The 25,935-nt window shown below is 40.6% G+C and overlaps 3 protein-coding genes across 15 annotated transcripts in view; 1 reads left to right on the top strand and 2 right to left on the bottom strand.

Annotated features, from left to right (window-relative positions):
* The window catches only part of CCDC57 (coiled-coil domain containing 57), a 59,191-nt gene extending 53,699 nt beyond the window's left edge, over positions 1-5,492 (bottom strand). For 2 of the 7 annotated variants that reach the window (XM_068913945.1, XM_068913952.1), the window contains exons 1-2: positions 5,408-5,492; positions 4,650-4,748 (exon numbers count right to left, since the gene is read on the bottom strand). The gene's annotated coding sequence lies outside the window, so the exon portion shown is untranslated. The other 5 variants (XM_068913944.1, XM_068913950.1, XM_068913969.1 and 2 more) reach the window with 4 other exon arrangements.
* Positions 28-15,504, top strand: SLC16A3 (solute carrier family 16 member 3). Of its 2 annotated transcripts, none has more exons than XM_068913974.1 (5): positions 28-200; positions 9,610-9,853; positions 10,234-10,377; positions 10,765-11,532; positions 12,863-15,504. In XM_068913974.1, the coding sequence occupies exons 2-5, from the start codon at positions 9,631-9,633 to the stop codon at positions 13,147-13,149; spliced, it is 1,422 nt and encodes a 473-aa protein (XP_068770075.1). In that variant the 5' UTR covers positions 28-200; positions 9,610-9,630; the 3' UTR covers positions 13,150-15,504. The 2 variants fall into 2 exon arrangements, with proteins under 2 accessions (XP_068770075.1, XP_068770074.1); XM_068913973.1 differs by lacking the exon at positions 28-200 and adding an exon at positions 7,346-7,482.
* CSNK1D (casein kinase 1 delta) overlaps positions 6,314-25,935 on the bottom strand; it is a 39,168-nt gene continuing 19,546 nt past the window's right edge. For 2 of the 6 annotated variants that reach the window (XM_068913979.1, XM_068913978.1), the window contains one exon: positions 10,180-11,578. In XM_068913979.1, the coding sequence (XP_068770080.1) occupies positions 11,564-11,578 (15 nt within the window). In that variant the 3' untranslated portion in view covers positions 10,180-11,563. Of the gene's footprint in view, positions 7,503-10,179; positions 11,579-22,441; positions 24,597-24,739; positions 24,803-25,935 lie in introns of those variants that run through there. The other 4 variants (XM_068913977.1, XM_068913976.1, XR_011135547.1 and 1 more) reach the window with 3 other exon arrangements.

Raw genomic sequence — 25,935 nt, 5'->3', positions numbered from 1 at the left:
CTAGGACCCGCCGCCGCTGCTCTGACGTGGGAGGGGCGAGCAGCCTCCGACCTGCCGCGCCGAAAGGCTCCGCAGCCGGCGGAGCGGGGGCAGAGGGGCCGCGGCGGGTGCGTCGGGGCGCAGCGGGGAGAGCGGGCAGAGCGGGCAGCGGTCCGGCGCACGCTCGGGCATCCGACGCCGAGGCGCGGGACGTGACTCAGGTACTGAGGCGGAGCCGTCGTGCGCGATGCTGCGGAGCGCTCGGCAGGCGCACGGGGCGAGCGCCGCGGGGCGCGGGGGGCTCCCGAGCCGGGCGAGCCTGCTGCGGGCGGCGTCCGCGCCGGCGGACGCGCTCGAGCGCTGCTGGAGCCTTGCGCGGGCACGCCGCCTGCATCCCTCGGTCCGGCGCGCCGCGGGCGGGCCGCCAGGGCGGCGGGCACCGCGCCGCCTGCCTTGCTCCCTGGGGCGCCGCCTCACGTGGTGGCCGGCGCGGCGCCCCGAGATCGGGCTTCTCCCCGGGGCACGGGCCCTGGCGGGCGCGCTCTGTCGTTGGCAAGGCGCGTTGCCCGCGCTAACGGAGCGCCGCTCGCGCCTCCGCGGCCGTTGGCCGGACAGCGCTGTCCGGGCAGTCAGCGGTGCTGGCGGCCGAGCCCTGCTCGGGCTGCCGGAGGCATCGCTGCATCCAGCGTCCTCCTCTGGCGGTCGGTCACGCCGAGGGGCCCCAGACGGCAGCGCACCGGCAGCCCAGGGCATCTGTGAGCTCGGGCTTTGTTTCGTGTGATCGACTGGCTTCAAACCGACCCCGGAATACGAGGGCTTACGTCCAGCCACGCACCTCGTTCATTCCTTTCGCTGTCGCTCACCTTTCATTTCCCTTTCCCACATCGGGGACATCTCAAATCCCTCAAAGCAGGCAAAGCGCAGTCTAAAGGATTGTCCCTTCATGAGGACATCGCCTCAGCGCAGGGCATTAACTCCGTTAGTCGTTTCTGCTAGCGCTCTGAAAACGATTAAGCACTTGGACGCTTAATCTCTTGTCTCCCTAGAGACAGTTTGCATCTGAGGCGGCGGCGGCGGCGGCGCCGCCCGCGCGCCCACAGGAGCCGCCCGGGCTGCGGGCGGCGCGCGCGGGCCCGCGGCCGTTGGCCGTTGGCGGCCCCGCGCGCCGCCACCATTGTTCCCCCGACCCCCTCCCCTTCCCCCCCCCCCCCGCTCCCCTTCACCTTTCTGGAAACTGCACTTTTTGGCTGCTGCGGGTAGTCCACAGAAAAAGGTCTTCGGGTCGCCTTAGTCCAGATAACAGTTTTTGTGGAGAAAAGAACAACTACATAAACAAACAGGAGATTGAATTGTAACAGTACAACTTCCTCACGGGCGCAGATCGTTAGTGCCGGTTCTGAAAACGCACTCTCTCGGACAACGGGCTTGAGTTCTTTTTGGATACTTGGTAAACCGTTTAGTTTAGAATGTCTTAGAGTGAAATTATATATGGTTTTGCAATATTTGTTTCTGAGGGAGTGGTGGTTTGTTAAGGTGTGTTAGTCAGCAGTTTGAAAATGTAAAACAGTGTATTAGTACAATACACCTGTTGTGATAAGTCAGAAGTAGTAGTAACTCGAGGGAAATTATAAAATATTATAACTGTTATAAAAATATTAAGGTGACATATACATTTTAAATTATGAACGAAGTGAAAATTCACATACACAGATGTATGATACTGTATTATTCAGCTGCACTATGCAAAGAGATTGTGTAAAACCATACCTCTTAGGCAGCTGATCTCTCCCCATTATATTCAGCCACATCTTCTAACCTAGCTTGAGATACAATACACCTGCATGTCCATAGTCCCATGGTATTCCACAAAATAGGCATACATGTTCAGTTGGTGACAGGACTGCACTCTTATTTCAGAATTTATCTAGCTCTATCACTTCTGGTCTTCATACAAGACAAAATAAGGACGTTGGTCTACCATGAACAATTGGCAAGAATATTTTTCTGTCTTTTTTAATCTCACTCACACTGCAAAACCACCACAGCTGCAGGGCTGAAATAATTTTCATGATACATGAAGAATAAAGCGTAAGTATTCGATTGAAGTTGGGATACTATAACTTCCGTTTCTGAAAGCATACTGAAAAACAGCAGGATAATTCAAGTACAACTGAAGGCATGTTTGCTGCTTGTTCTGTGCACACAGAAAGGGCGTATGCTGTCTGTTCTCAGGGTGCTGACAGTAATGCATTTGCACTTATGGTAATGGATGTGGTATTAAAAAAACCCACAGGTTTTAGGGAAAAAAAAGTCTACTTCTCCAAAGACGGGGCATTTGATATCAAAGTTAGGGAAAATAACTAGGGAGGTTCACAATGCTTTTGTTATAGAATTGATGTATTTGTCTCAAAGATGGTACCTGAGAAAATTGAACTGCTAGTTACAGTTGTATTTATAATTAAAGAAAATATTTATGCAAGTATTTTACATCAAGATTAAAAAAGCTATTCCTTTCTTGGTAAGAAGAAAGTCACACTAGTATTTTTCCTTTCAGCTTCAAGTTAGTATGCAGATCTGTGGCTTGTTCTTTTGCTTATGGCCCAGAATAAGTTGGGGGTCCTTGCTCATATCATGCTTGTTATTTAAAAAAAAAAAAACCAACACCACCACCACCAACCAAAACAACAATATAATTCAGTTTTCCCAAATAATATAATGAGCACTGTTTTAACATGCGCATTATTAAAAAAGCAGAAAAAGCCCGACTTCCTCTACAGATCAGTTAATACCCAGATAATATGAAGACACTGGTCACCATCCTTTGTTACACATACGCTTGCAGCATGAGCAAGCATGTGCGTTGTTCAGGCCGGTAACTTGTGATGTACAGTGTTGCAGCTCCAGCAGCGAAATAACACTATAATGGTTGGAGCATAAGTGGGGACAGGAGATTGATAGTAGGTGTTGGCATGGAACATCACCTACAACTATAGACAGCACAGAAATACTGCATGGTTTTTCTTGGGAGTTTTGAGAGACAGATGGATGAATGGGGAAAGCTGGCAAACCTTTCAGAAAGGCGGACACAGATCCTGCAGAACTGGAAAACTGTCTCTGATAAAACAAAGGAGGCCAAACTGGGAGAGTGAAAGTGACTGCACGGTGTGAGGGGGAGGAGAGGAGGTCATGGAAGGCACTGGTAAATACGGTAATGATTTTGTAGGGGATGGGCATTTGCAGCAGCCTTTGGAAATGGATGTTTAACTAAAATGGCTGGCACGTAGGCAGTTGAGACACAAGAAATGCACTCTTGTGTCAGATCAGTGGCCCATCAAGATGGCTTGTAGGAAGTACCCAAGAATGAACTGTAAATAAATGAGATGATAGATGAGAATTTAAGATATATGAATTAGTGTTTAGAGCACCAGGAAATAGTTAGAATCAGGCTGGGTAGGCAGATGCCTGTGATACATCCTTGTAAAGGGTAGTTGTTTTGCAGTAGAGGGCTATCAGCAGGATCTGGAGGATATTGAAGTAAATTGATTTTTGGAAGGGTCATTTCCTGCATGATTTCAGTGAAGATGGTTAGTCCTAGAATTCTTCACTCAAAAAATGAAGATAATAAATCTTTTGTCTCGCTTGTTTACATTTTAATATCTTTGGGCAAATACAGGAGGTTTAGGAGGTTTAAGACTCCTATTACCATAGTATCAAGCATCCTACACTTTTCAGTGTGTCCATACTCTCAATACCCTATGAAGAGAGCAGTATTATTCTCTAAATTCCATGGATAAGAAACTGAACGTGGATCTCTACATTGATCAACTTGGACACTCTTCCTCTTGTGACTGTACAACAACCCAGTAGGATTTCAATCTGAACTGGGATCCCTATATGGAAGTGCAAGACCTTGTTTTCTGTTTGATAACCACTACTTATTACTAGCCTAAGAATTCAAGGTTGGATAGATTTCTAGCACATCTGCCCTAGTTAAATTAATTCAAGGGAAGTCCTCTAGCTATACAGGAGGTCAGCCTACATAATCACAAACGTCCCTCCTACCCACACCGCTGGCCCTAAAGTACTGCTACATGGCAAATAAAGGTACTGGCTAAACATCAGCATTAGATTTTTCTTATTTCTTGGGGCTGCTTTTTATAATGTAAATGCTCTCCTTGTATATATACTGTACCATTGCACCAAATCCGCCATCCATAATGCTAACAATCAATCACCTAATATTTCCTCCTAAGGGTATTGTATCCTGTGTTGGTTTACAAGGGAATAAGGAGATGATATCAAGAGCATGAAAGCACACAGGTTTAACCACATTTGCCCTTTGTTTCACATATTGCAAAAGCAAGAGCCCGTTTATGATAGACTCTGGAATAAATACTGGCAATTCTGTCATGTCTGCTGTATGGACTGAATCTGAGCTACAGCCAGTTAAATGTGATCCTTCTCTGACAAGGCTAAGCTAGCAAGAGCAGAAAGAAAAAAATGAACTTTAGTAATGGTTACACAGAACCCTCCTTTTGGCAGGCTATGACCTCAATAGTGAGCACCGGAAGTGAAATTATATGAAAAAGTTTTGTTTCTGCTAATCAACCATGAGTCCAGCTCTTCCAACCCTAACCCAAGCTTGCACAACCTCTCACACAGGAACTTACCCATTACTTCCTTATTAGCGCTTAAGGAGGTTTAGGCAGTCCAGCCGAGCCAAGTAACGGGCTTCTCGCTCCACGGCTCCACGAATCGCGTCTTCTCTGCTGTATTTAAAGAGACAGGGTTCATTTAGTTCTGGTTAATGCTTTTTTAATTCTTACGTATTGCCATGAACTACTGATGGATTAAACCAGATGAGTAAGATTGATGTAGAAGTATGCCTATTTAGTCCAATTTTAACAGGGTGGTGTTCGAGGGCCTGATGGGTTGTTTTCTGGTGATTTTTAGCCGTGCACGCTAATGGACATTTATGATGAAAAGAAGAGTAAATGGATGTTATTGTTTCCCCATAAGCCTATTTTTCTGGAAGGCTGGAAGTAGGCCAAGCCCCCCACAGCTACCAGTCTGCCCCTCACATCACAGTAGAAAATGGTTTTAAAGATTCCTACTGCTAGGGCACACAAAGTGTGATCAGCCCCATAGGCGAGGTGGAACGAAACACGGCTTGACCTGCTCTGCTAGGCGGGGAAGCGGCACAAGACCCGCCAGGGCGGAGGGCGTTTCTCCCCGTCCCGAGCAGACCGGGCTCCGCGGAGCGCCTGCTGCGGGCGCTGCTGTAGCCTCGGCGCCGCCCAGGCCGCCGCGCGCGAGCCCCGTCGCGGCCGCGCTGGCAGACGCCGAGCTCCGCCAGACACGGTCGCCCGCGCCGCCTCCGGGAAGCGCGCTAGGCTGCCTCCGCCTGCAATTACGGTAAGAGCCCCACCCATCCGCCAGTCACGTCCTCCACGTCTCAGTGCGGCGGCCGCCCGGGCGCGCGCCCCGCCGGGGTGGCTCGCGCCGCCGCGCGCTCTGCCCGGAGGCTGGCAGCTCAGCGAAGGGCGGCGCTGGAGGGTGCTGGGGCCGCCCTCCGGTCCGGGTTTGCACCAGCTACGGTGGCATCGCGTGCTGAGGCGGTTTCGTGCTCACCGGGAGAAATTCCGTGAAGCTTTGACGTTTTTTTCCGGATAGAACAAGTGTGCTGCCAGATAGCTTTTGATGCCAGTTCCTACAGAGAGCCACTTGCCGTTGAGATGGTTGGGATGTAGTTTTATTGTATGGGTCCAGCACGGGAAGTCTGTAGAGATTACCATCAGAAGATCTTTGCTATAGATTCAGTAAAGGAGACTGTCCTCGCCTGCGTGCAGGAAAAGCCACAGCAGTGGACGGCAAGAAATGGCTTATTTCTTCCATTTCTAGGGCTGAAGGTTCCAGTCCTGCACGGTATAAGTGGTCTGGAGAAACTGCTGCCTGGTATTTTTCAACGAAACATGCTCATGTCGCAGTACTTATTTTATGTTGCCACTAGATGGCTCATTATAAAAGAATAACAAGTGAAATTTACTCTTCCACCAATATTTCAAACATTCACTCCAGCTGAAGTGTTCTGTCTCCCTCCCATTTTGGCACAATGGGCGTGATCAAACCCCATTTCCCCTAGATTCTTGCAGTTTTATGTTTCTTATTCCTGTTAGTCATAGAATTGAGCTGAGACACTTGAATCAACGTTTTCCTGTTCTCAATATTACAGAACTACGAGTGTCATGAATGTATTACACTTAGTGCACGTACTCTGTGTTATCTGGTTGTTGCTTGTAAAAAACAATCCTTTTTGAAGAATACAAACTCGTTACTTTGGCTTGGGTTTTATTTCACTCAGAATGATTCTAACAATGTTTTGATTTAAAAAGTGTTATTTATTAGGGGTTTACACTAGCAGACCTTTAATACACATTATATTGTCATCTGGTGGGTGGAGAGTGGAAGAGCAAGTAGGTAGCAGAACAGCTTGCTAGATGGATTGATTGTAAAGCTATTGAACAGCTATTGAACAGTATGCTGATGTCCCAGGAACTTCACTTGTCCAGGTACACCAAGTTTTCAATGAACTTCTGTATTTAATATTTTACTTCCTTCTTTGACATATTACAAACGCCTTTTTGCTCTTTGTCTGGATGGAGAAAATGCATAACTGCATATTAACCAAGTTGTCTCTCCACCTCTTTTTTTTTGATAAGCTAGTTGGATGTTTCCTCCCTGGAAGATTCTTTATTTCCCGAAAGACTATTTTTTTCTGTATTTCAGATAGAAATTCAGTCCTGGATTTTCAAACGTAAGCAGGAAAGGCAAAATGAAATAAATGTCCACAATAGTAGAATTCAGTAGAGGTTTAGGGGTTTTTAGCATTGAAGGCTGAAGTGCCTAAATAAATACATAGCAAAACATTCAGTGAGTATAAAGGAGAGGAGATTTTTTTGGAGAATTCGAGGAAAGTGAATTTAATATTACCAACCAAAAATCATTATCACAGACTGCTGTATGAATGTGCATCATACAGAAGTTACTGGGAAAACAGTTTTGAAGAGGGGACGGATCCCAATGTGAGGAGAGCTTGCAGACGTGAGGTCTGCATCTTAAGACATGTTTAGAGGTCCAAAACTAGTGACTAGGTCCAAACTCGTGACTGCCCAGTCTGACAAACTAAGAGCATGTTCTTATGGCAGTCAGCAAATGAACCAGACACCTAGAATCATGGCACTGATTTTAGGATGCTTAGTTTTATTGTTTTCTGTTTCACTCCATGTTTAACCACTTTGGAGTCTAATTGCATGGAGTTCAGACATACTGTTACCTGCTTATATTTGCAGAAAACAAGAGGTGCAGCCAGTAGTATGAGGCTTATTGTCCTTCTTGAACAGCCCAGGGGCACAGATCAGCTATAGTCGTGGCCAGGTTTACATCTGGGTCTTCTATATGAAGTTGTTTCTTCCAAGAAGCAGCAGTGCTGGTCTAGATGTCATAGTAAGTACATTCATTCAGGCCTATTAACAATCATGCAGTCAGTGCTCAATTGTCTAGACAGCGAGTCTGCATCAACAATATTGTGTCATATATAGTCTGATTCAGAAATAGATCTGTTAAGAACTACATAATTCCAGTGCATCGCTATCACTATATTGGCCTATGCTTTTCAAAGCAGAAGCATTCTTTACTGAGGGACATCTCTGATGTGCAACTGTGCTTGCACTCTTCTTCCAGGTAGCATTACAGTGGAACCATGACCCAGTGGGAACAGTCATTTGCATTTCTAAACAAGTGATTAAATTTTACATAAGCAAGATTAATATATAATTTGTTTGATGCTTCACTTTATATTTTCAAGGCTTCTATAATAAGCATATCCTATAGAAACCTAATTATATATGCAAAAGTAGAGAATGCATCAAATATACATTTGACAGGAGAAACTGGACATTAAACAAATGCCACTAGGTATTAGAAAACTGCTACTGCTATTTGTCAGCAATTAGTCCGCTTTGCTCCCAGCTACCTGTTCTACTCATACCTATTTTACTCGTTTATAAACCACTTCCTGTTTCAAAAGATTGGTAGCCCTTATGCCTCCTCCAGGGTTTTTTTTTTTTGAGAGTCTTTCTTACTTTTTTGCTACAAGCTCAACCTTTTAACTCTCCTTTATGCCAAGCAGAAGAGGTTTTCCTATGACCCTTGCCCGGTACCTAGGAAGCATTTTGTAGGCTGTGATCACACGGTACTAACATGTAACTACAAGTCCCAGAATATCTACCTGAAGGGCAGAAGTAAGCCATGGGCCTAACTTCAAGGCAGCCGCTCACCCTGGAACACGTGTATGAAAAGTTGTTTTGGAAAAACTGCTTTTAAGGTTATACTTCAGAGGAAGCTTCGTGTCTGAGAAGCCCCTTATTTTCTGAGTTACTAGCTAGCTTCTTTTTTTGATATACTTGTCAACTGGAACACTATATGTTTATAAGTAGACTTATCTGAAAGTGCATTACACACTGAAATGTCATTTTTAAATGAGGTTTTTTTGAATCAAGGATGCTATTGGATTTTTTTGGCCATTTGCCGATGTGTTCATCTAGCACAGATGCTGTATGCATTGAGAAGGGGTTGTAATTGTGTCTAGATTTGTGATGCCCAGTATCTCCCTGCTATCTCCACATAAATGCACACTTTATCTGCCTTTTCCACTGTCTTTTTCTCAGCCTCTCTCTCTCTTTTAAAACAGCAGCATTACTGCATAGTACATAAACGCTGGTGCAAGAAAAGGTTTTTATTAGGGAGATTTAAAAAGGAGTTTGTGGCTGCATATGGAAGATGTGAAGAAAAAGATTCAGCAAATGTAATACTGGGAAATTACATTGATAAAGTAATAATACCACCAATGGAAAGTATTGCTTCAGGCAGTCTGAGATACTGAAAAGAAATTGCTGCAGTTATTAACTCTTTCTTCCACAAAACTTTCCCATGAAGTTTTTCATTACAGTTTAGCTTAGGTATTTATTTGATGCATGGAAATTGATAGCTCATCAGAAGCTGTAAGGTGTCTCAAGATAGCTATGCATTAGGGCTGTACTGCTGTCCTCAGTAAGGAACAAAAAGCCCGAGTGCTATGTCCACTGTTGCAGAAAACACTTGTGATAGACCAGCAGTTTGCATCCAGGTCTCCTAAGTGAATAATTCAGTAGCTTCACATAGCGAGGCCTTGTAACAAAACCCGCCCAGACCCTAATGCGGTAATTGCTACGCTTTTATGAAAGCCAAATCCATCCCTAAACAGCTGCAATGGCTTCAGTTTTCTGTGAAATGGTGGTTTGGTTGAAATCCAATCAGTTTTGACTTTGAGAAAGCTATGAGAGGACATTCACTTACAATTCTACTGTATGGGTCTCATTTCTATGTAACTTTGCAGGTTTTAACTTGACAAAACTCTGACAAGGAATAGTTAAAAGTAGCCCTGTGTCTTCAATATTGGTATTTAAAGCAGTCACATATCTTGTTTGTAACTTTAATTGTAGTACAACTTCTACCTTGGGGTAATTCGGGTAAGATTACTGTCCCAATGTCTATAGCCCATAACCGTGTGGTGTTTTTTTTTTTATGTCTTAGGGAACACTTTTGAGTTTCATCATGGGAGCTGTAGTAGCTGATGATGGTCCATCTGGTGTTAAAGCCCCTGATGGAGGCTGGGGCTGGGCTGTCCTTTTGGGCTGTTTTATCATCACAGGATTCTCCTATGCCTTTCCTAAGGCAGTTAGTGTATTCTTCAAAGAACTTATCCGGGAATTTGGCGTTGGATATAGTGACACTGCATGGATTTCCTCCATTCTGCTGGCCATGCTTTATGGGACAGGTAGGTAGTCACCCGTTTTTGAAACAGTATTGCATGTAAATCATACAGACATTTATATCGGGAATCATCATTGCATTATCACTACTGAGGCAAAAATTAAGGCATTCCAAAGAACAACTATTGTGGATCACGTCAATCCAGAAATCTAAGCGCATCCACCTTGCGTATAAAAATTAAATCCCTGTAACTAAGTAGGTACGAAAGATGATTAAAAAAGAAAATGTGCGTGGCATTCTGAAGAGGAAAACAACTAACTGTATGACTAAACCCTCCCAGGTTGGCCCGACAATGTGGGCAAAGTAAGGAAAGAATTGCAAACACAAAAATAAATTGCAAAAATTGGTTTATCGCAGTAACTGTAACTCGTTCTTCTTGTTCAGGTCCACTCTGCAGTGTATGTGTCAATCGCTTTGGCTGTCGCCCTGTCATGCTGGTGGGTGGCCTTTTTGCATCAATGGGGATGGTCATCGCCTCCTTCTGCACGAGCATTGTTCAGATCTATCTAACTGCAGGTGTGATTACTGGTAAGTAGAGCGCATGGTTGAAAAGGAGCTGGCTAATGTTTTGGCTATCGGTATGAAGAGTCACATAAATGACAAATATCTAAACCATCAGGATCATCCAAATGGACTTTATTTATCAAGACACCAGTTCAATACGGAATGAACTTGTCATATTTATTTTTTACGAAAGTTAATTTTTTCTAGTATGTTCAATAGCCACTGCTATCATCAGTGACGTGTACCTATGGAGTATAAGAATAATACGGAGGTAGAATTCTTTCAAAAACTTTGTTATCCTGGAATTTTTTACCTCCCTTTGAAGTAAAACGGAATCTAAAGAACTATAATTACAGATGTCTTATAGCAATATGCAGGCCAGTATTAATTTTTATGTATTCTGTGTCCCAGGTTTGGGTCTGGCGCTCAACTTTCAGCCTTCGCTCATCATGTTAAACCGTTACTTTGACAAACGCCGCCCTTTAGCCAATGGCCTATCTGCTGCTGGGAGCCCAGTGTTTCTTTGTGCCCTCTCACCATTGGGGCAGATACTACAACATGAGTATGGTTGGAGAGGAGGATTCCTTATACTGGGTGGGATGCTGCTCAACTGCTGCGTATGTGGAGCGCTAATGAGACCTTTGGAGCCACCCAAAAAGTCTGAAGCCACCAAAGAACCTGATGAGAAGAAAGTGAAGAAAAAGCTTCTGGATTTCAGTGTGTTTAAAGATGGTGGTTTTGTAATCTACACACTAGCGGCCTCTATCATGGTGCTTGGCCTCTTTGTGCCGCCAGTTTTCGTCGTGAGCTATGCCAAGGATTTAGGGTATCCAGACACGAAAGCAGCTTTTCTTCTGACTATTCTGGGATTCATTGATATGTTTGCTCGGCCTATTTGTGGAATGGTAGCTGGTCTCAAGTGGGTTAGACCACGCTGTGTCTACCTCTTCAGTTTTGCTATGATTTTTAATGGCTTTACAGATCTTATGGGTTCCATGTCTGTTGATTACGGCGGCCTGGTAGTCTTTTGCATTTTCTTTGGCATTTCTTATGGAATGGTAGGTGCTCTTCAGTTTGAAGTTCTCATGGCTATTGTTGGTACTCAGAAGTTTTCCAGTGCTATTGGCTTAGTTCTCCTGGCAGAAGCTATGGCTGTTCTAATTGGTCCACCATCAGCAGGTAAGAATTCCATTTAGTTCAGAAGTCAACATCATTTGCATTGCACCTATTTATACAAATTACACGATAAGGAGGGGAAAAAAGAAACAACATGAGTCACTCAAAAAGTGCATATTGTCCTAGGGTTGCACATGCTTACATGACTTTTTTTGCCGTTACAATGGGATGAATTCTGTCCTTTTTTGGTCTTGGGCTTGTTTTACAATTGGTCAAATTGCCATCTGGAGATGCTGCTCTTCCTCCACTGAAAGCCTACACTAGACATCCTATTAGTTGATGGCTAACATTATATGAGATAAATTTCATACACAAACAGTGTATAACTTTTATGAAGTTCAGACCTCTTTCGATTTGGGATGCAGAATATGAAAGCTATCAGTTTACTTCAGAAAGTACTGGGATCGATTCTGTATCCCCATGGTAGATTTGAAGGAGGAGAAAAAATATGAAAAGGATTAAAAAAAAGCCGTATAAGGAGGACTAGGAAACATTAGGACTGTTTTAAGGAAGGTAGAGTGACTGCTTCTGTTGCACGTGTCCTACAACCCAACGCTAAGGGGACACTACAAAATACTGCAAATTCATTACTAATTAAAGCACATACATTTTATACAACATTGACCTGAAAAAAATCTAATTCACCGCCACAGAATGCTGTTTACACCGGACACTTAAAAAGCATCAGGTATCTTTACTGTGACAGACTCCTTTATGGACAAAAACAGTACTATGCACTACTTCTTGTGAAGTTTTGAAAGTTTGGAGCGGAGCTTCCTCCACATCCTCCCTCCTATTCCTTCACCTGCAGACAATCCAGTGAAAATGTAACTTGAATAAAGCGTGAGAGAGTCGGTCAGTTTCTGCAGACTGACTGTTTAATAAGACCTGCAAAATGCACTGCCTGCCTGGAGAGGGAAGATGAGGTTGGGACTGTCAGGAAGCTGATGATACAGATCCTGGCCATGGATGCACATATTTTGATGTGAAATCCATGGTGCTTGTCCCATATCTTGCATACAAAGTCTCGGTTGGTTTTACTCCAGCTGAATTGCATGACAATGTGTGGGTGAGGGGGAATATGTGTTTGAGATTGCTAAATAGTTCCAGTGAATGCTGGAAGCTGACACTGAAATAGTTGTGAACGCTTTTGTTATAAACTTGTTCAAATACCATTTCAAAAACTTGGTTACATAATCACTGTACTTCTGGTGATTTAAATGGCCACTAGTTATTTAAATGCTGACTTTATTTAAAAAAAAAAAAAAAACGGACAAAATTTCATTGTAAGATAATCACTTTTGTTAATTACCTGAAATGTTATCTTTTTCAGGAAAACTCTGGGATAAAACAGGGAGGTACATGTTTGTTTTTATTATTGCTGGAATTGAAGTTACCACCTCAGCATTCGTATTGGCTTTAGGAAATTTCTTTTGCATTAAGAAAAAATCAGAAGAACCGCATACAAAGGAAGAAGCAGCAGAAAGAGAGGAATTAAACAAAGCTGAAGACAAAACTCCCGAAGATGCCAAGGTGGACTCCATTGAAGTGGAACAGTTTCTGAAAGATGAGCCCGAAAAAAATGGGGAAGTTGTAACTAACCCTGAAACATGTGTGTGAGCATGACAAGAGACTGACACATTTAGAAAGCATTTAGAAAAGTGTAAAAGATTTTCAACACTATTTATTTTAGAAATAGAATTAGTTTAGGGTTGGGCCATTTGCTTCATTAACTGGAGGCCAGACAGCTCATCAGGTTTCTCTGGAAGCTGTTTTGTTAGACAACCTTTCAACAGAAAATTAGCTTTATCAGTAAAAGGTGAAGCATTGTGGCTATACTTTTAATGTAAGCTATACAGATTTTGTAAACACAAGTAGAGTCCTGCTATGCATCACCACAAAAATTCTCACTTGGAAGAGATATATAGGAAGAATCTATTTTAGAGTAAAGTGGAATTATATGTATGCTTTCAGACAATATGAGTGAAATTGTTGTATTGTGCAGCTAAATGTAATTTCCCTTTCGGTGTTTTTTGTGAAGGGGAAAGAGTTTGAGATGGAGAAAAAACTCAGGAACTTATATAAGGTCTCCATTCGGTATTTGAATTTCTTACTTTTTTAGATTTTTAGATTAATTGGCTCAGCCCTAATTTAATTTTGATAATATCTGTTCCTTGGATTTATGCAAATGTATTTCTATGAGTTTTGTCTAAACCTGTGATCTTTGTCATTATCATCTGGAAACACTGTACATGGAAAAGAACATACTGTCCTCAGCAGATCACACAAGTGGTATTCCTAGGTAATACCAAAAGAAAATAAAATGAGCAGAATTGATTCTGACAGACCATAAGCAAGCAAGGTTAGTTTATATTCACATCCAGAGTTTTCAGTAGTCTCCCTGTAACATAGACAAATATTTAAAAAATAACATTGAAAAGACAGATACTAGCTTTAGTAGAATCTTCTCAAAGAACCTCCATTTTGTCCATAAAAATCAGGATAGGTTTCCAGATCACATATAATGAGACATGGAGATGTTGGTTAACTTAGAAAAAAGGACTGGGCTATTTTGAAACATGTTAAATGTTAAAAATGCAATGTTAGCAACATATTAAGGTCTTAAAACGTTGTACTTACTTATTCTTTTAATTTGCCCCACTTCCCTATACTTTTGCTTGGTCTAAAGAAGTTCAAGATGCTATTCTTGTTGGTTGAGAAAAGAGGCTGGAACTGTTGACCACATTTATGACAGCAGTGTGTAAGGACCGATCAAGAATTGGGCTGCTTTGCTACTCATTGCACAAACAGAACAGGGAGCCTCTAGACAGTCTTTAAATCTTCTCCAACATTGGATGGGCAAAGGAAATAAAACAAGCAGAACAGAACGTAGTGACAGCACATTTGAAGAAACGCAGAAAGGGAAAATATTCATTGTGAGACATTATCTCAATAGAAAAAGAAAGTAAAATCCTATATCCTATATATTTTACCATTCATCCACTCAAACGCATTGAAGGAATGTATATAATCGTTTACATAAAATCATGCTACAGCAACCCATCTTTCAACTATGTTTATAAAAAGCTCTCTAGGCTTTGTGACTGCAGTAACACTCTTCAAAACAGACTCAGTCGTAACTGGTTAATTTTTTTCTTGCTGATAACAAAGGAGTACTGGCTTTGAGGTGCCAAAATTGTTCCATTTCTCTTAATAATTGAAAACTATGAAACTCAGTGGTATCCATTCAAAATAACAACATCATTAGTTTTTGAATAATTGATCATTTTAGCTGAAACATACCGTAAATCCAAGACAAGTGCCAAAACATGAATCATTCCCTAACGCGTTCCCTAACCAGCTTCCATTCTGGTAATTTTTACACAATGGTTTGCATTGTTAGAACAAAACTTCCACGGACGTCGAAACCTTAGGATCGTGAGGGTTTTTCTGACTGATTTTAACACAAAATGGATGCTGTATTGAATAAATTGTTTATTTTTATATTGCATATATCACATTACTCTAAAATCTTTTTAAATTTAGCAGCAGGAATTGCTCTGACATGTCCTAGTAATAAGAACTTAGCCACAGAACTTAGTTCCAGTTTGCCAAAGAGTAAGCCAGTACCTGGAACACAGCAGTGCTTGCCCCAAGAGGCCACCGTATGAAAGGGCAAGAGGAAAAAGGAATGCACAAATCAGTTTACGATAGCCCTGGAGGCTGCTTTAGATGGTGCAATAATCAGATGATAATAAGGCCTGAAACTGCTTTCAGCGTTCCCTGTTCTGTTTCAGAAAGCAAAAGCTAAAAGCCTCTCAACTTCTCAAGGCATTTTTGTCCTACTGTGGGTTTTAATTTCCAAATTCCTTTGCTAGAGAATACTATACTGTTATCGCAGAATTAAATGGTTATTCATTTTGCTTTAGGTTTGGTACAATTTTAAGTGTCAATAAATCCTGCAAATTGTCCAGATTTTAACATCTCTTAAATTCAGGCTTATATCTTATTATACTTTCTAGACTACATGACATTTTCCATACATAATGCCTTTACAACAGTTAAACTGGAACCAAGTGGCGTTAAGTTACTATTTTATTTGATTCGGGTGGAAGGAGAAGTCCTTAAGACAAGGGAAAAACATTTCAATAATTTTAAAGTAAATCTACTGCTCATGGAAAGTGCCTCTTTGGCCTACACCAACTCTTTTCCTTCACTAAAAGATGGACTACTCCAAGTAGGACTGCCAATGTTTTTGTGGTATTTTCAGCACAGACCTACCAAAGGATGGCAGTATTCATGATATCAGGAGATACTTACTGTGTGAGAGGGGACACATCGCAAGACTGTTTTACTGACTGTGAGAAATAGGCTTAGAATTTAATTTGCTAATTAGTTTCACACAGGCTACTGAACTAGTATCATAAAAAAAAAATCTTTTAACTGTTTTCATTATTTACAAGAAGCATCAATACGGAGAGAAGAAACTCTTAACGTAGATCTCTTAGCAACATCTAAACTGGCAGACCTAAGAGTACCTCTAGAGTTCTGGAGCCAGTTAAGTTCCCTGCCTCCATCCTATCCCATTTTGGGGTGCTATCCAGGTATGTGCTAGCTCTCCAGTGCTCTTTTCTTTCCCTCTGTTCACTAGCGTTCCTTGGCAGGAAATCCCAATGTGCTGATGGGAAAGAAACCTTCATGCATGCCAACCAGATCCTCAGCCCAGAAAACTGTGGACCAATATACTAGACCATGCTGAGGCATGTACTCATATGGACACAGCCACAAAGGCCTTTACATTGAACTCTTCTTTTATAGACCTTCCTCCCTCCTATCCCAAGCTGTAAAAAGCTGCAGAAGTTCCTAAGGTTCCCAGAGCTATCTTAAAACAACAGCTAGGAACTTTATTACGTATAGAAGAAAGAGAAGATTGTATCAGAACCACTCTCTTGGCAAGACTAGCCTGCTCCATATTAAATCAACTCTGCTTATTGTAAATTCAGAAGGAAATACTCTTAAATCTCTCCACTTTTTTGTTACGGAATTTCTTTAATCTCCCCACTGTTGAGATGCAAACCCCGTAAGTGCAGTTTCTGATAGGCTGTGTTCTTCCATCTGTTTTGGGAAGCGGGGTGGTCTGAGTCAGAAAGCATTGCTAAGAAGACACTAACTGCCTCCAGTAGGGGAAGAAGAACAGTGCCATGCAACATCTACCTGAATGAACCTTTGTTTGATCTTCACCTGGTTAAAATTCCGTGATTTGAAAACTGAAGCAAAAAGGTGAGGGGAGGTCAGGTAATTACACAACTGAATTACCAAACATCCCAAAGGCAGTATTATAACTTGCTCTTGCATCATACGCTACTGGAACAAATGTAATTTCTTTAAACATGTAGTTCATGAACCTATTTTAAAAAAACCTGTGGAAACAATCTAAATACACAGATGCAAAAAATCCAAGTGTAATACTATAAAACAGTTAAAAAGCCTTTTCATAGATTATTTCTCTGAAACTAATAAATGATCCCTTCTCTTAGTGTACAGGCTAGTATAATTTTTAAAGCTTTTCAGATCTTTGTACATTCTATACGTTGTGTACTACAGGGTTTGTGGTTAAACTATTCTGTTTTATTATTTATTGATTGTAGGCCCTTAATTTCCTTACGCAAGGAGAATGTATGTGCATACATGCCTGTAACACACAGAGAATATGTAAACAGGTGTACGTATGAGCGTGTGTGAGTGTGTGTGTGTGTCTCTCTCTGTATGTACATCAAACATACGCAAAATACCAAGTAGACTGGAAGAGTGGTAGTTTGCATGTTCACTAGGCAATGAGCAATGCAGAGTTAAAAATATTTGTTCCTTCTCCTACATAAACAGATTTTTTTTTTTAATTTCTAAATAAAATACCTTGTACCTATTTGGATCCCACAAGAACTCCGAATTAAAAGTCATGAAGTGATGCAGCTGTCTGTTTAAAATAGCAGTCCTCAGATTTTACTTTTCTCCAGTCCTTAAATACATTACAGCAAATCTTCAATAGTACCTGCTCTTCGAGCAGCTATATTACCTAAAGTTGAGAATTGAGAAAAGTACAGTATGAAGAGTTGGACAGATCTTGTGCTTGTTAATATTAAAACCCATCCAAACAAGTACATGGTAGGTAATGTAAAATCATTCTCTAAAAAGAAATGAAAACATTTCCCTAACCAAGCAAACAAAACCAAAAATCCCCAAATAGACTCTTGTATGCACCTTTGTTACCTCCCAAAGAAAGCTTTAATTTGGCAGGCAACCATAAAGCAGAGGGCTTTCAGGAGAACACACATTCTTACCTGTTACAAAGGTAAGTACCTACAGATTTGCATCTGTGTGTGTTTCTGCTACACTTGTCTCTGGGGTTATGTGACTACACTTCAGTTTTGCGCAAGTGAGATGACTTTTTGTTTCCTGTTAACACACTTTAACTGTGTACATTTATACTTAGATGTGCTTTATGCTCTTCTAGCAAATGTAGTTAATACATATATTTTGGTTGTCAAAAACTGTGGGTGTCAGGAAATAAGCTTAGAAAAAAAGCCTGCCTTTGTTTAACACCCAGATTTACAAATTGCACTCTGTAATGCACCTTCATTGGCACATGTTCAAATAGTCATACAGAAGCTGAGTGCTCATGAAGAAAAAAAAAAAAAAGCTGCACTGAGCTGACAGGCAGCCAAATTTTATTTTATTGCAGGCAAGGGGACTGCTTTTGCAATGACCCAGAGTTTTGCCAGTTCCAAAATGGAAACAGACATGGGTTTTGGAAACAGACATGGGGTCCTGCTGTAAATGATCCTGAAGACCATCTGAAAGCAACAACTACTTTAAAATAATAGCTATTAATTTTGTGGTGCTTCATGGAGAAACTGCTATCCTCGCCCTCTGTGAAGCACTCCAGGTTTTGTTTGCAGGTAAAATTTTATGAGCTGCTTGACTTACAAAGCCCTAAGTATTTTGAATACTGACTTGCTAGCAAACTGTCTTTATCTTTAGGGGATGCTCTTCAGCATGCACTTTAGCACTTGAAAGCTCCTAAGAGAACACAGTTTAAGAATACATTTATTTGGGGCTTTTTTGAATCCCACTGCTCCCCAGCTGAGACCCACTCCTCAAAGTATACTGTCAAGCCTGCACCCAAATGAATCAAAATTATGATTTCTCTTCAATCTGATAAGAGTTACATTTTGTTATCTAGAAGCATGAGTACTTGTAAAGTTCACACCTATTTGTGCCTAATTCTAGGCACCTCCGCTGAGAAATCTTAGATAAATCTCTCCAAGTCTCAGCTTCAAAAGTTTCTCTCTATGCTTTTACAAGATTCTACGTCTAGTTTACATAAAATACACCTTTGAGTGAATGCGTGATTAATTTTTTTTTTTTTAATGCTGGCTTGGCTAAACAGATAAGATTTAAGGCTTAACCAAATCCTTGGAGAAGAAACATCTAACGACTTCAAAGGTTTATTTGGCAGCAATGGAAATAGCCTGGCAGACAGTGAGAGTTCTACATTTCTTTTGCCCCTTTCAGCGCTGTGTACAGCACCCTGTTTTGCTACCCCATTGACCAAATCAAACCACATCCTGCTAAAGGAATGAATGTTATCAGGTCAACTAAAACGACAGAATTTATTAGTATGCACTCAGCACATCCTTGAGAACTGAAAAAAGTATGGTATGAAGAATTGGACAGATCTTGTGCTTGTTAACACTAAATCCCATCCAAACAAATATGCGATAGGCAATGTAAACATCATTTTCTAAAAAGAAATATAAAATATCCCCCTAACCAAGCAAACAAAAATGAAAATCCCAAAGCGACTCATGTATTCATCTTTGTTACCTCCCAATGAAAAGCTTTAATTTGGCAGGGAAAACCATAAAGTTTATCATTGCCTCTGGCACTCCCAGAGCCTAGAAGAAGAGAGGCCATTCACTGTGGAGGAAGAAGGGCATGACCTGAGTTACATAGCTCTTCCTCTCTGCTGCTGCACTCAAAACAAGAGGAAGCCAAACTGATGAAGGAAGGTGACCCACTGATACTGGAAGAGTAAACAACTAAGAACAGTAGAGGCATTGCATACGAGAAGTACAGCTTTGGGATACATATCTTAGCTGCTTTCTCAACTTTTCTGTAATGGAGCTTGTCTTGGTGCCAGTAGGAAAAACGTGCATCTACTGTAAATTTCAGGGCTCTTAACATCTCTTGTTAGTGGCCCAGTGTGTGAGAGCAGCAGTCCTGCATTTTTCTGAGAAAGAATGGAAAACTAGGAGGTAGACAGAGTGAAAAGCTACTTACCTCTTGTTATATGCTGTTTGTTCCTGGACCGATCTCAATATCTGCTTCATCATCTCAGCAACATTCCAGCTGGCAACTTCCTCACTACCCTTAGATGAATGCTTTGGAGCAGTAAGAAATGAAGATAGCTCTTGCCCTCCTGACTCTTCTGTCTACTACTGTCTCAGAAGTTAAAGGCTTTCACTGGAAAACTCAGAAGCCAATAAAGAAGTGTATCTAGATGTTAATATTTAAAATGTCTTAAATAGAAGACTTTTCAGTCTTGCTGAAAAATGTCATCAGAAATGGCATAAGAAAATGACATAAGATCCAATGATTGACAATTAAGTGTCAGACAAACTTACTGATAAAATAAAAGGCAATTTCCTAGCAGTGAGAGGAATCATCTGGTTTTTGGGGTCTTTTAAGACAAAGTCTGCACTTAACTCAAAATCTTGTGAGTCACTGGTTCATTCCTGCCTTTAAGGACTATGGGAAATACCAGGAGCTCTCCATTGCCTTTGTGCCTTTAATAAGGTCTGTAACTAAACCAAAGGTTTTGGCTGGTTGAGGGGTCAGGACTCTAGACACTTTCCTCACCGTTCATAATCTGCCAGATGAATTCCTGTTTTATTCCCCACCCCACCCCCCAAATTATCCTGGATTGGTCACAGGAGACAGACACAAGTAAACAAGGGCTTAATGTTTTAAGATGATATAGACAAATTCCCTTTTCTCCGTGTTCCCATTTGTCCATTGTGCTTATATTTCTTAGAGCTGGACCTCATTCATGCATTTTGAGTCATGAATTTTCCCACAAATGAGATTAACAAAGGAGACTAAAAAAGGGTTGTTGTTTTTTTTTTTTTTTTGTAGAACTGCATGTGGGTCATAGGTACAGAACCCATCTCATTAATTTTCTGTTGTACTTTTCCTTGTAATATGCAATGGTTTGGTCAAAAGAACTGAAACATACTAGTCTTACTTAAGAAGAAATAACAATGTCTGAGCAAAAGTCATAAAGCAACAGTCCTATGCAAATATTGGCCAAAAAAGTTAGCAGGATTTAGCTGTGAAACAGATTCTCACTGAAGATCAGGCCCCTTGGCACTTTCCTAGTGTGAAAATATTGAATGATGCAAACGGTACATAGGTTCATACCAATCACTCGCATGCAGACATATACATCTAATGCCAACAAAAGATACTTGAATGAACCACAGGGACATGCACTGTTCTTAATAATGAAGTACCGCATTCTTTAACAGCAAAAACTTCTTATTACTAACCTGTCTCATCCCGTGAACTTAGAAACTACTTTGTTGCTGCAGGATTAAGTTCATGGTAGATTACGCTTCCTCACAACTGGGTTAAAACTAGATTTCTGACTATATATCTCAGTGCTATTAAAAAAACAGCAATGTTTTTTTCAGTCAGTATTTTGTATGCACAAAGTGAGTAATGTTAGATGTTAAAGGAAGCTGCTTTTATAAGCCCAAGTTAGAGAACAACAGAAAATATCTTTTTTATTTCCAGGGGGTTTCATTCTCTTACAGACAGAAAAGGATTACTCTTGAAAGGAACACACTCCACCTCATGATGTACCCATAAATCCATTCCTTGTAAAGATTCTTGTTGGGAAATTCCATTTCTGAAAGTGTTACCTTTGACAGTTTCAATGGAGGAGCTGCCACTCTGAGGTCTGGAGCGTAAGGAAAGCAAGACAACAAATAGTTGTGCTTATGATACCTTTCCCCACTTGAGAATGAAGGATGAGAAGCCTCTAAGTTCTACATGACTTCCTCCAAGGGAGATTTCAAGTACTTCCATGAAGTTAGCATGTGGAATGCACAGACTCTTTAAATCCTTTAACTTTGGTATACCTCTTGAAGTATAGGATTTACTGTCAACTGTTTTTAAGGTACTTGTATCACAAAGAATTCAGAGACTCAATCACCAGGATTATGTACAACCGCAGCACAGGTGATATTTTCCACATAAAAAAACATAGCCAATTTTGCATGAAAACTAGGGGGATAAATTAATAAGCCTCCACCTTTTAAAGAGCTGTAATTAGAGATATAAAGGGCTCTTGAAAGCCTATCCACCCTCAGATTTTGAATAGACTTTTGAGGAGGACTTTATAATTATACAGGGCATTGCAGGCAAGCTAAATATTCTTGTCACTTTTATCCTAGCTCCTACAACTTATCAAGTCTCAAAAGCAATTGCCTTCCCACATTTCCTATCCATAAAATGTATTACCTGATAAAGCAAAGCCTTTGCAAAAAGACTTCTGGAAAAGAAGCAATATTCAAACAAACAAACAAAATTACCTCTTAAAAGAAAAAGGCTCGTTTTCTGTGAAATGGGCAATGAATGCCTTCTTTTTTTCCTGTGTACCCTACCTGCTGTATTCTGACTGTGACTACCAAGATCCTTCAGTGAAAGTTTTAGTATTACCACAATTTCTTCAAGTGTTCATAACTGAGAATGTTCTTTATGTGTACAGAAACCCATTCAAAAGGTAAACAAAATTACACCAAGGAAAGTCGGGAGTCATCGTGAGTAAGTAAGTTACACCAAGGAAGAGTAGAAGTCATTATGAATGTATTTACACAATTGTTAAGGTACACAAATACAGTGGTAATACAAATGAAGTGCTCTGAGCTACTGGTTTCCAATACACAGGTTTATACAGACAGTCTAAGTATTTTCCACATGATGGAATTTAACTATTATGAAGGGCAATAATTGCCCACAACCGAGTACAAGTCTAGAAGTCTGCAGTCAACTTTTAAGTATAGTACAGCAATCTAATGTTCCAGATACAGAGGGAATAAAGAGGCTGCCTTTGTGAGTCCCTCTAACAGGACATATTAACCACAGATATTTACAAGGAAAGCACAGTGAAGTGTAGAGCTGTTCAAATGGTAGTGCACATGCCTAAAATACTGAAGTTTACAGTAACTGAGGAAAAAATTCCGTCATGTGAACTTATCTGTGGATCAAACTCTTAAGCTTTTCCACTGTACTCTCCCAAACACAGGTCTCCCCAGTCAGACCCAGAGTACACACAAGGGAGTAGTTAATGTTCTGAAAACCTCTAAAGAAAAGTGACTAACACTTAATATGTGGATTTTTGAGGGAGGGAGGAATTTGCAAACTTTTGAACAATAAATATTACTCTTAATAAAACTTTGAAGGCCAATAAGCCATTAAATAATTTGTTTTCAAGCAAGGAAGAATTTCTCAAAATAGCTAACTTTTCAAACGAAAGCTGTATATGTACTTTCATTTCCAGCATGGAACTTCCTATTACTTCAGTGATATTAGTATAAACAGTACTTCTGATACTGTTCCAACTACTATGAGGACAAAATATCTATTATTATTTTATGAGACTTTTTACAGTAATAAACAATATAAAGATTCTCCTATATTCCTTAAGAAGGACATTTGCCAAGAACACCTGCAAATTTTTTGGATACCCTAAGCAAGTTGTGCCATCCGTTCCTAGCTCATGGCTAATGATTCTGGAAATACACAGGTTGATTACGATTAAGAATCAAAAATGGTACATACCTGAGTTTTGAAAATTCTCAGGATTTCACAGCAACAATACTTTCTTTAGAATCCCTTTTTTTGAGTCTTGGCATGAAACAGAAGGCCAGAACATGTAGATACTAAAGCAAATACCAATTCACTGGAGACTCTCTGGCAACATTCATTTTCCACTTGCAATTCCCTCCAAGCTAACCAGCCTCAGAGTGCAGGACACAAGACCTTACCCAGAAAAAAAAATGTTTGAAACACAATCCATTTTCTCAAATAAAGCAGAGAGATATGACAAGCTTCCAAACTCTAAATCCCTCAAATATCAGTCTTGCGCTTTGTTCTTCGTAACCTTTACAAGTAAGAAATCCATTATCACCATCTCTACTATACTTAGACTCTCCTGCAGGATCTTTATTCCTCTTCTATCGTGCAGAAGAACGAGTATCAAAAATTCCTTTGTGTTACATGGAAAGTTAAATGCAAGTGTGAACGAAGACAGCAAACAACAAAATATAATTCTAAGTTTTAAAAATTTCATGACAAACTCTTCTCATTCAGAATGGGATCATACAAGTAAGTAAACAGTTTAAATGAAGTCAGATGGTTTTGATTCATTTACATGTTCCCTGTCAGACTAATATTTTTTTAAACAAGAAATTTCAAGTCATTGTCTTTAGTTTAGGATTGTGTATATTCTACATTTTCAAATCAGACAAAAGCAAGATAGAGTTCTTTACAGAGAATTAAGCCAATAATTTTAGCAAAATGATACAAAAACTTTCTGAAACCAAGTAAAAGATTTTATAGTTACAGTAGAATACTAAAAAGGGGTAAAGTCTGCCGCCTGTGGAGGGAGAACTGAAATGGCCATCCGATAACAGGCGGTCAACTCGGTAAACCATCTTTCTTTTCCAGCCCTGTTACTACAGAGTTCTCTTAAGGTCACTGGGTTTCTGGCAAAAGCGTCCTGTAACGGCAGCTGCTGGAGTCTGTCCATGTTCCTCCAAGTGCCTTTTAAGCCACATGGAGAACTCCAGTTGTAACGTTTCCATTCTAGTTTAGGGTATTTTTGCTAGTAAAGCCATTGGCAATATAGGAGATCAGCCATGCATTATCTGCCCTCCATGGCAAAACAATTTTCATCGGTGCACAGCGGACTGGAGAACACTGGTAGTTACCCGAGCAGGAATCTACCGAAGCCAAAAACAAGATAAGATCAGCACAAGTCCGTCCCGTTAACATGCAAATGGCTCTCAACATACTTTCACATCATTTGTTGCCAAAAAGTGTGTGAATCTATGATCCAACGAACTACATAATGTTTCGCACCCACCTGTAGCTACACGAAGTTCCCTGTATTTTCCTCCTTTAGTGGAAGTTAACATGGAAAATTCACCTTTCCAGTCAGAAGGGATGTTTTGAAGAAAAAGTAAATAGAGCATAAACATGCACACAAAAAAGAATAAACCAGATGAAAACACAACCAATGTGGAGAAATAGAATCAATGAATACTAAGGTTGGAAAAAAAAAATTGCAAGATGAAGGTGAAAAATAATTATTTTAAACGGTGTTTTGTTTTTAATGGAACATTGCGTTACAAGGTACTCTGCAAGTTTCCATAGCTTGACCTATTTCAATAACGCTTTCACCGTGAAAGTGAACAACAATCATGCATCGGTGCAATTTAAGATGTAAGAAATGTCAAAGTAGCTAGGTCAGGATTCATTTCAGTTGTAAATAGCTACAAATAGTAAAGCATATAGCAAAGGCCAAACAATGCAGACACAACCCTGAGCAGACTGCAACCTGCGATTCTCACATACGTGAACTTTTCAAAGTGATTTTTTTTTTTTGTAATTTTGATTAAGGGCTGGTAATTGGGCTCTAAAGTGTTAAGCTATCATTTAAAGTTGGATCTTCTTAATATTACAAACTGTTTAAGCAGCAGCTTGTGTCAAACAGCCAAGCAAACAAAGCAGGAGAAAATCAAAGAGAAAGAGCAGGATTCTTCACCAACTAGAGATACAGGATTAGTGCAAGCTTAGGATTTATAGAGAAAGTGAGGCAGCAGACAGAGTATACAGTGGAATTTAAAAAGGAACAGCAAAATCTCATGGCCTTCTTTTTAAAATAAAAAGCAAAGCAAAGAAGAAGCTCCTGAAATATTTAAGAAAGCATCCTTTCAGCGCATCAAGGTTCAGATTCCAACTGAAACTTACTGCTTCCCTGATGAAACCTGCTATTGCCTAAAGCAGAACGGACTAAAAAGCTGAAAACTGCACACAAACAGGCAGAAAATTCTACTGCAACGATCAATGGAAAGGAGTTCTAAGTATCTAAATCCAAGTCTGTCTGCCTTCAAGACGCTCAACGTTCAAACTGTTCTCATTAGTAGTATTGATCTGAATATTTTTAACATGGCAGCTCATAAGGAATGGAGAAGAATACAAAACGGTGAAAAATTAATAATGCTGTAGTAGAACATTCCATTCATGACAAGATAGAGCCTCATTTGAGCAATGCAGTTA

Source organism: Struthio camelus, chromosome 19 (assembly GCF_040807025.1).
Source record: "Struthio camelus isolate bStrCam1 chromosome 19, bStrCam1.hap1, whole genome shotgun sequence".
Lineage (NCBI taxonomy): Eukaryota > Metazoa > Chordata > Aves > Struthioniformes > Struthionidae > Struthio > Struthio camelus.
The sequence above is the reverse complement of the archived record's forward strand: the minus strand, read 5'-3'. Positions and strand labels throughout refer to the sequence as shown.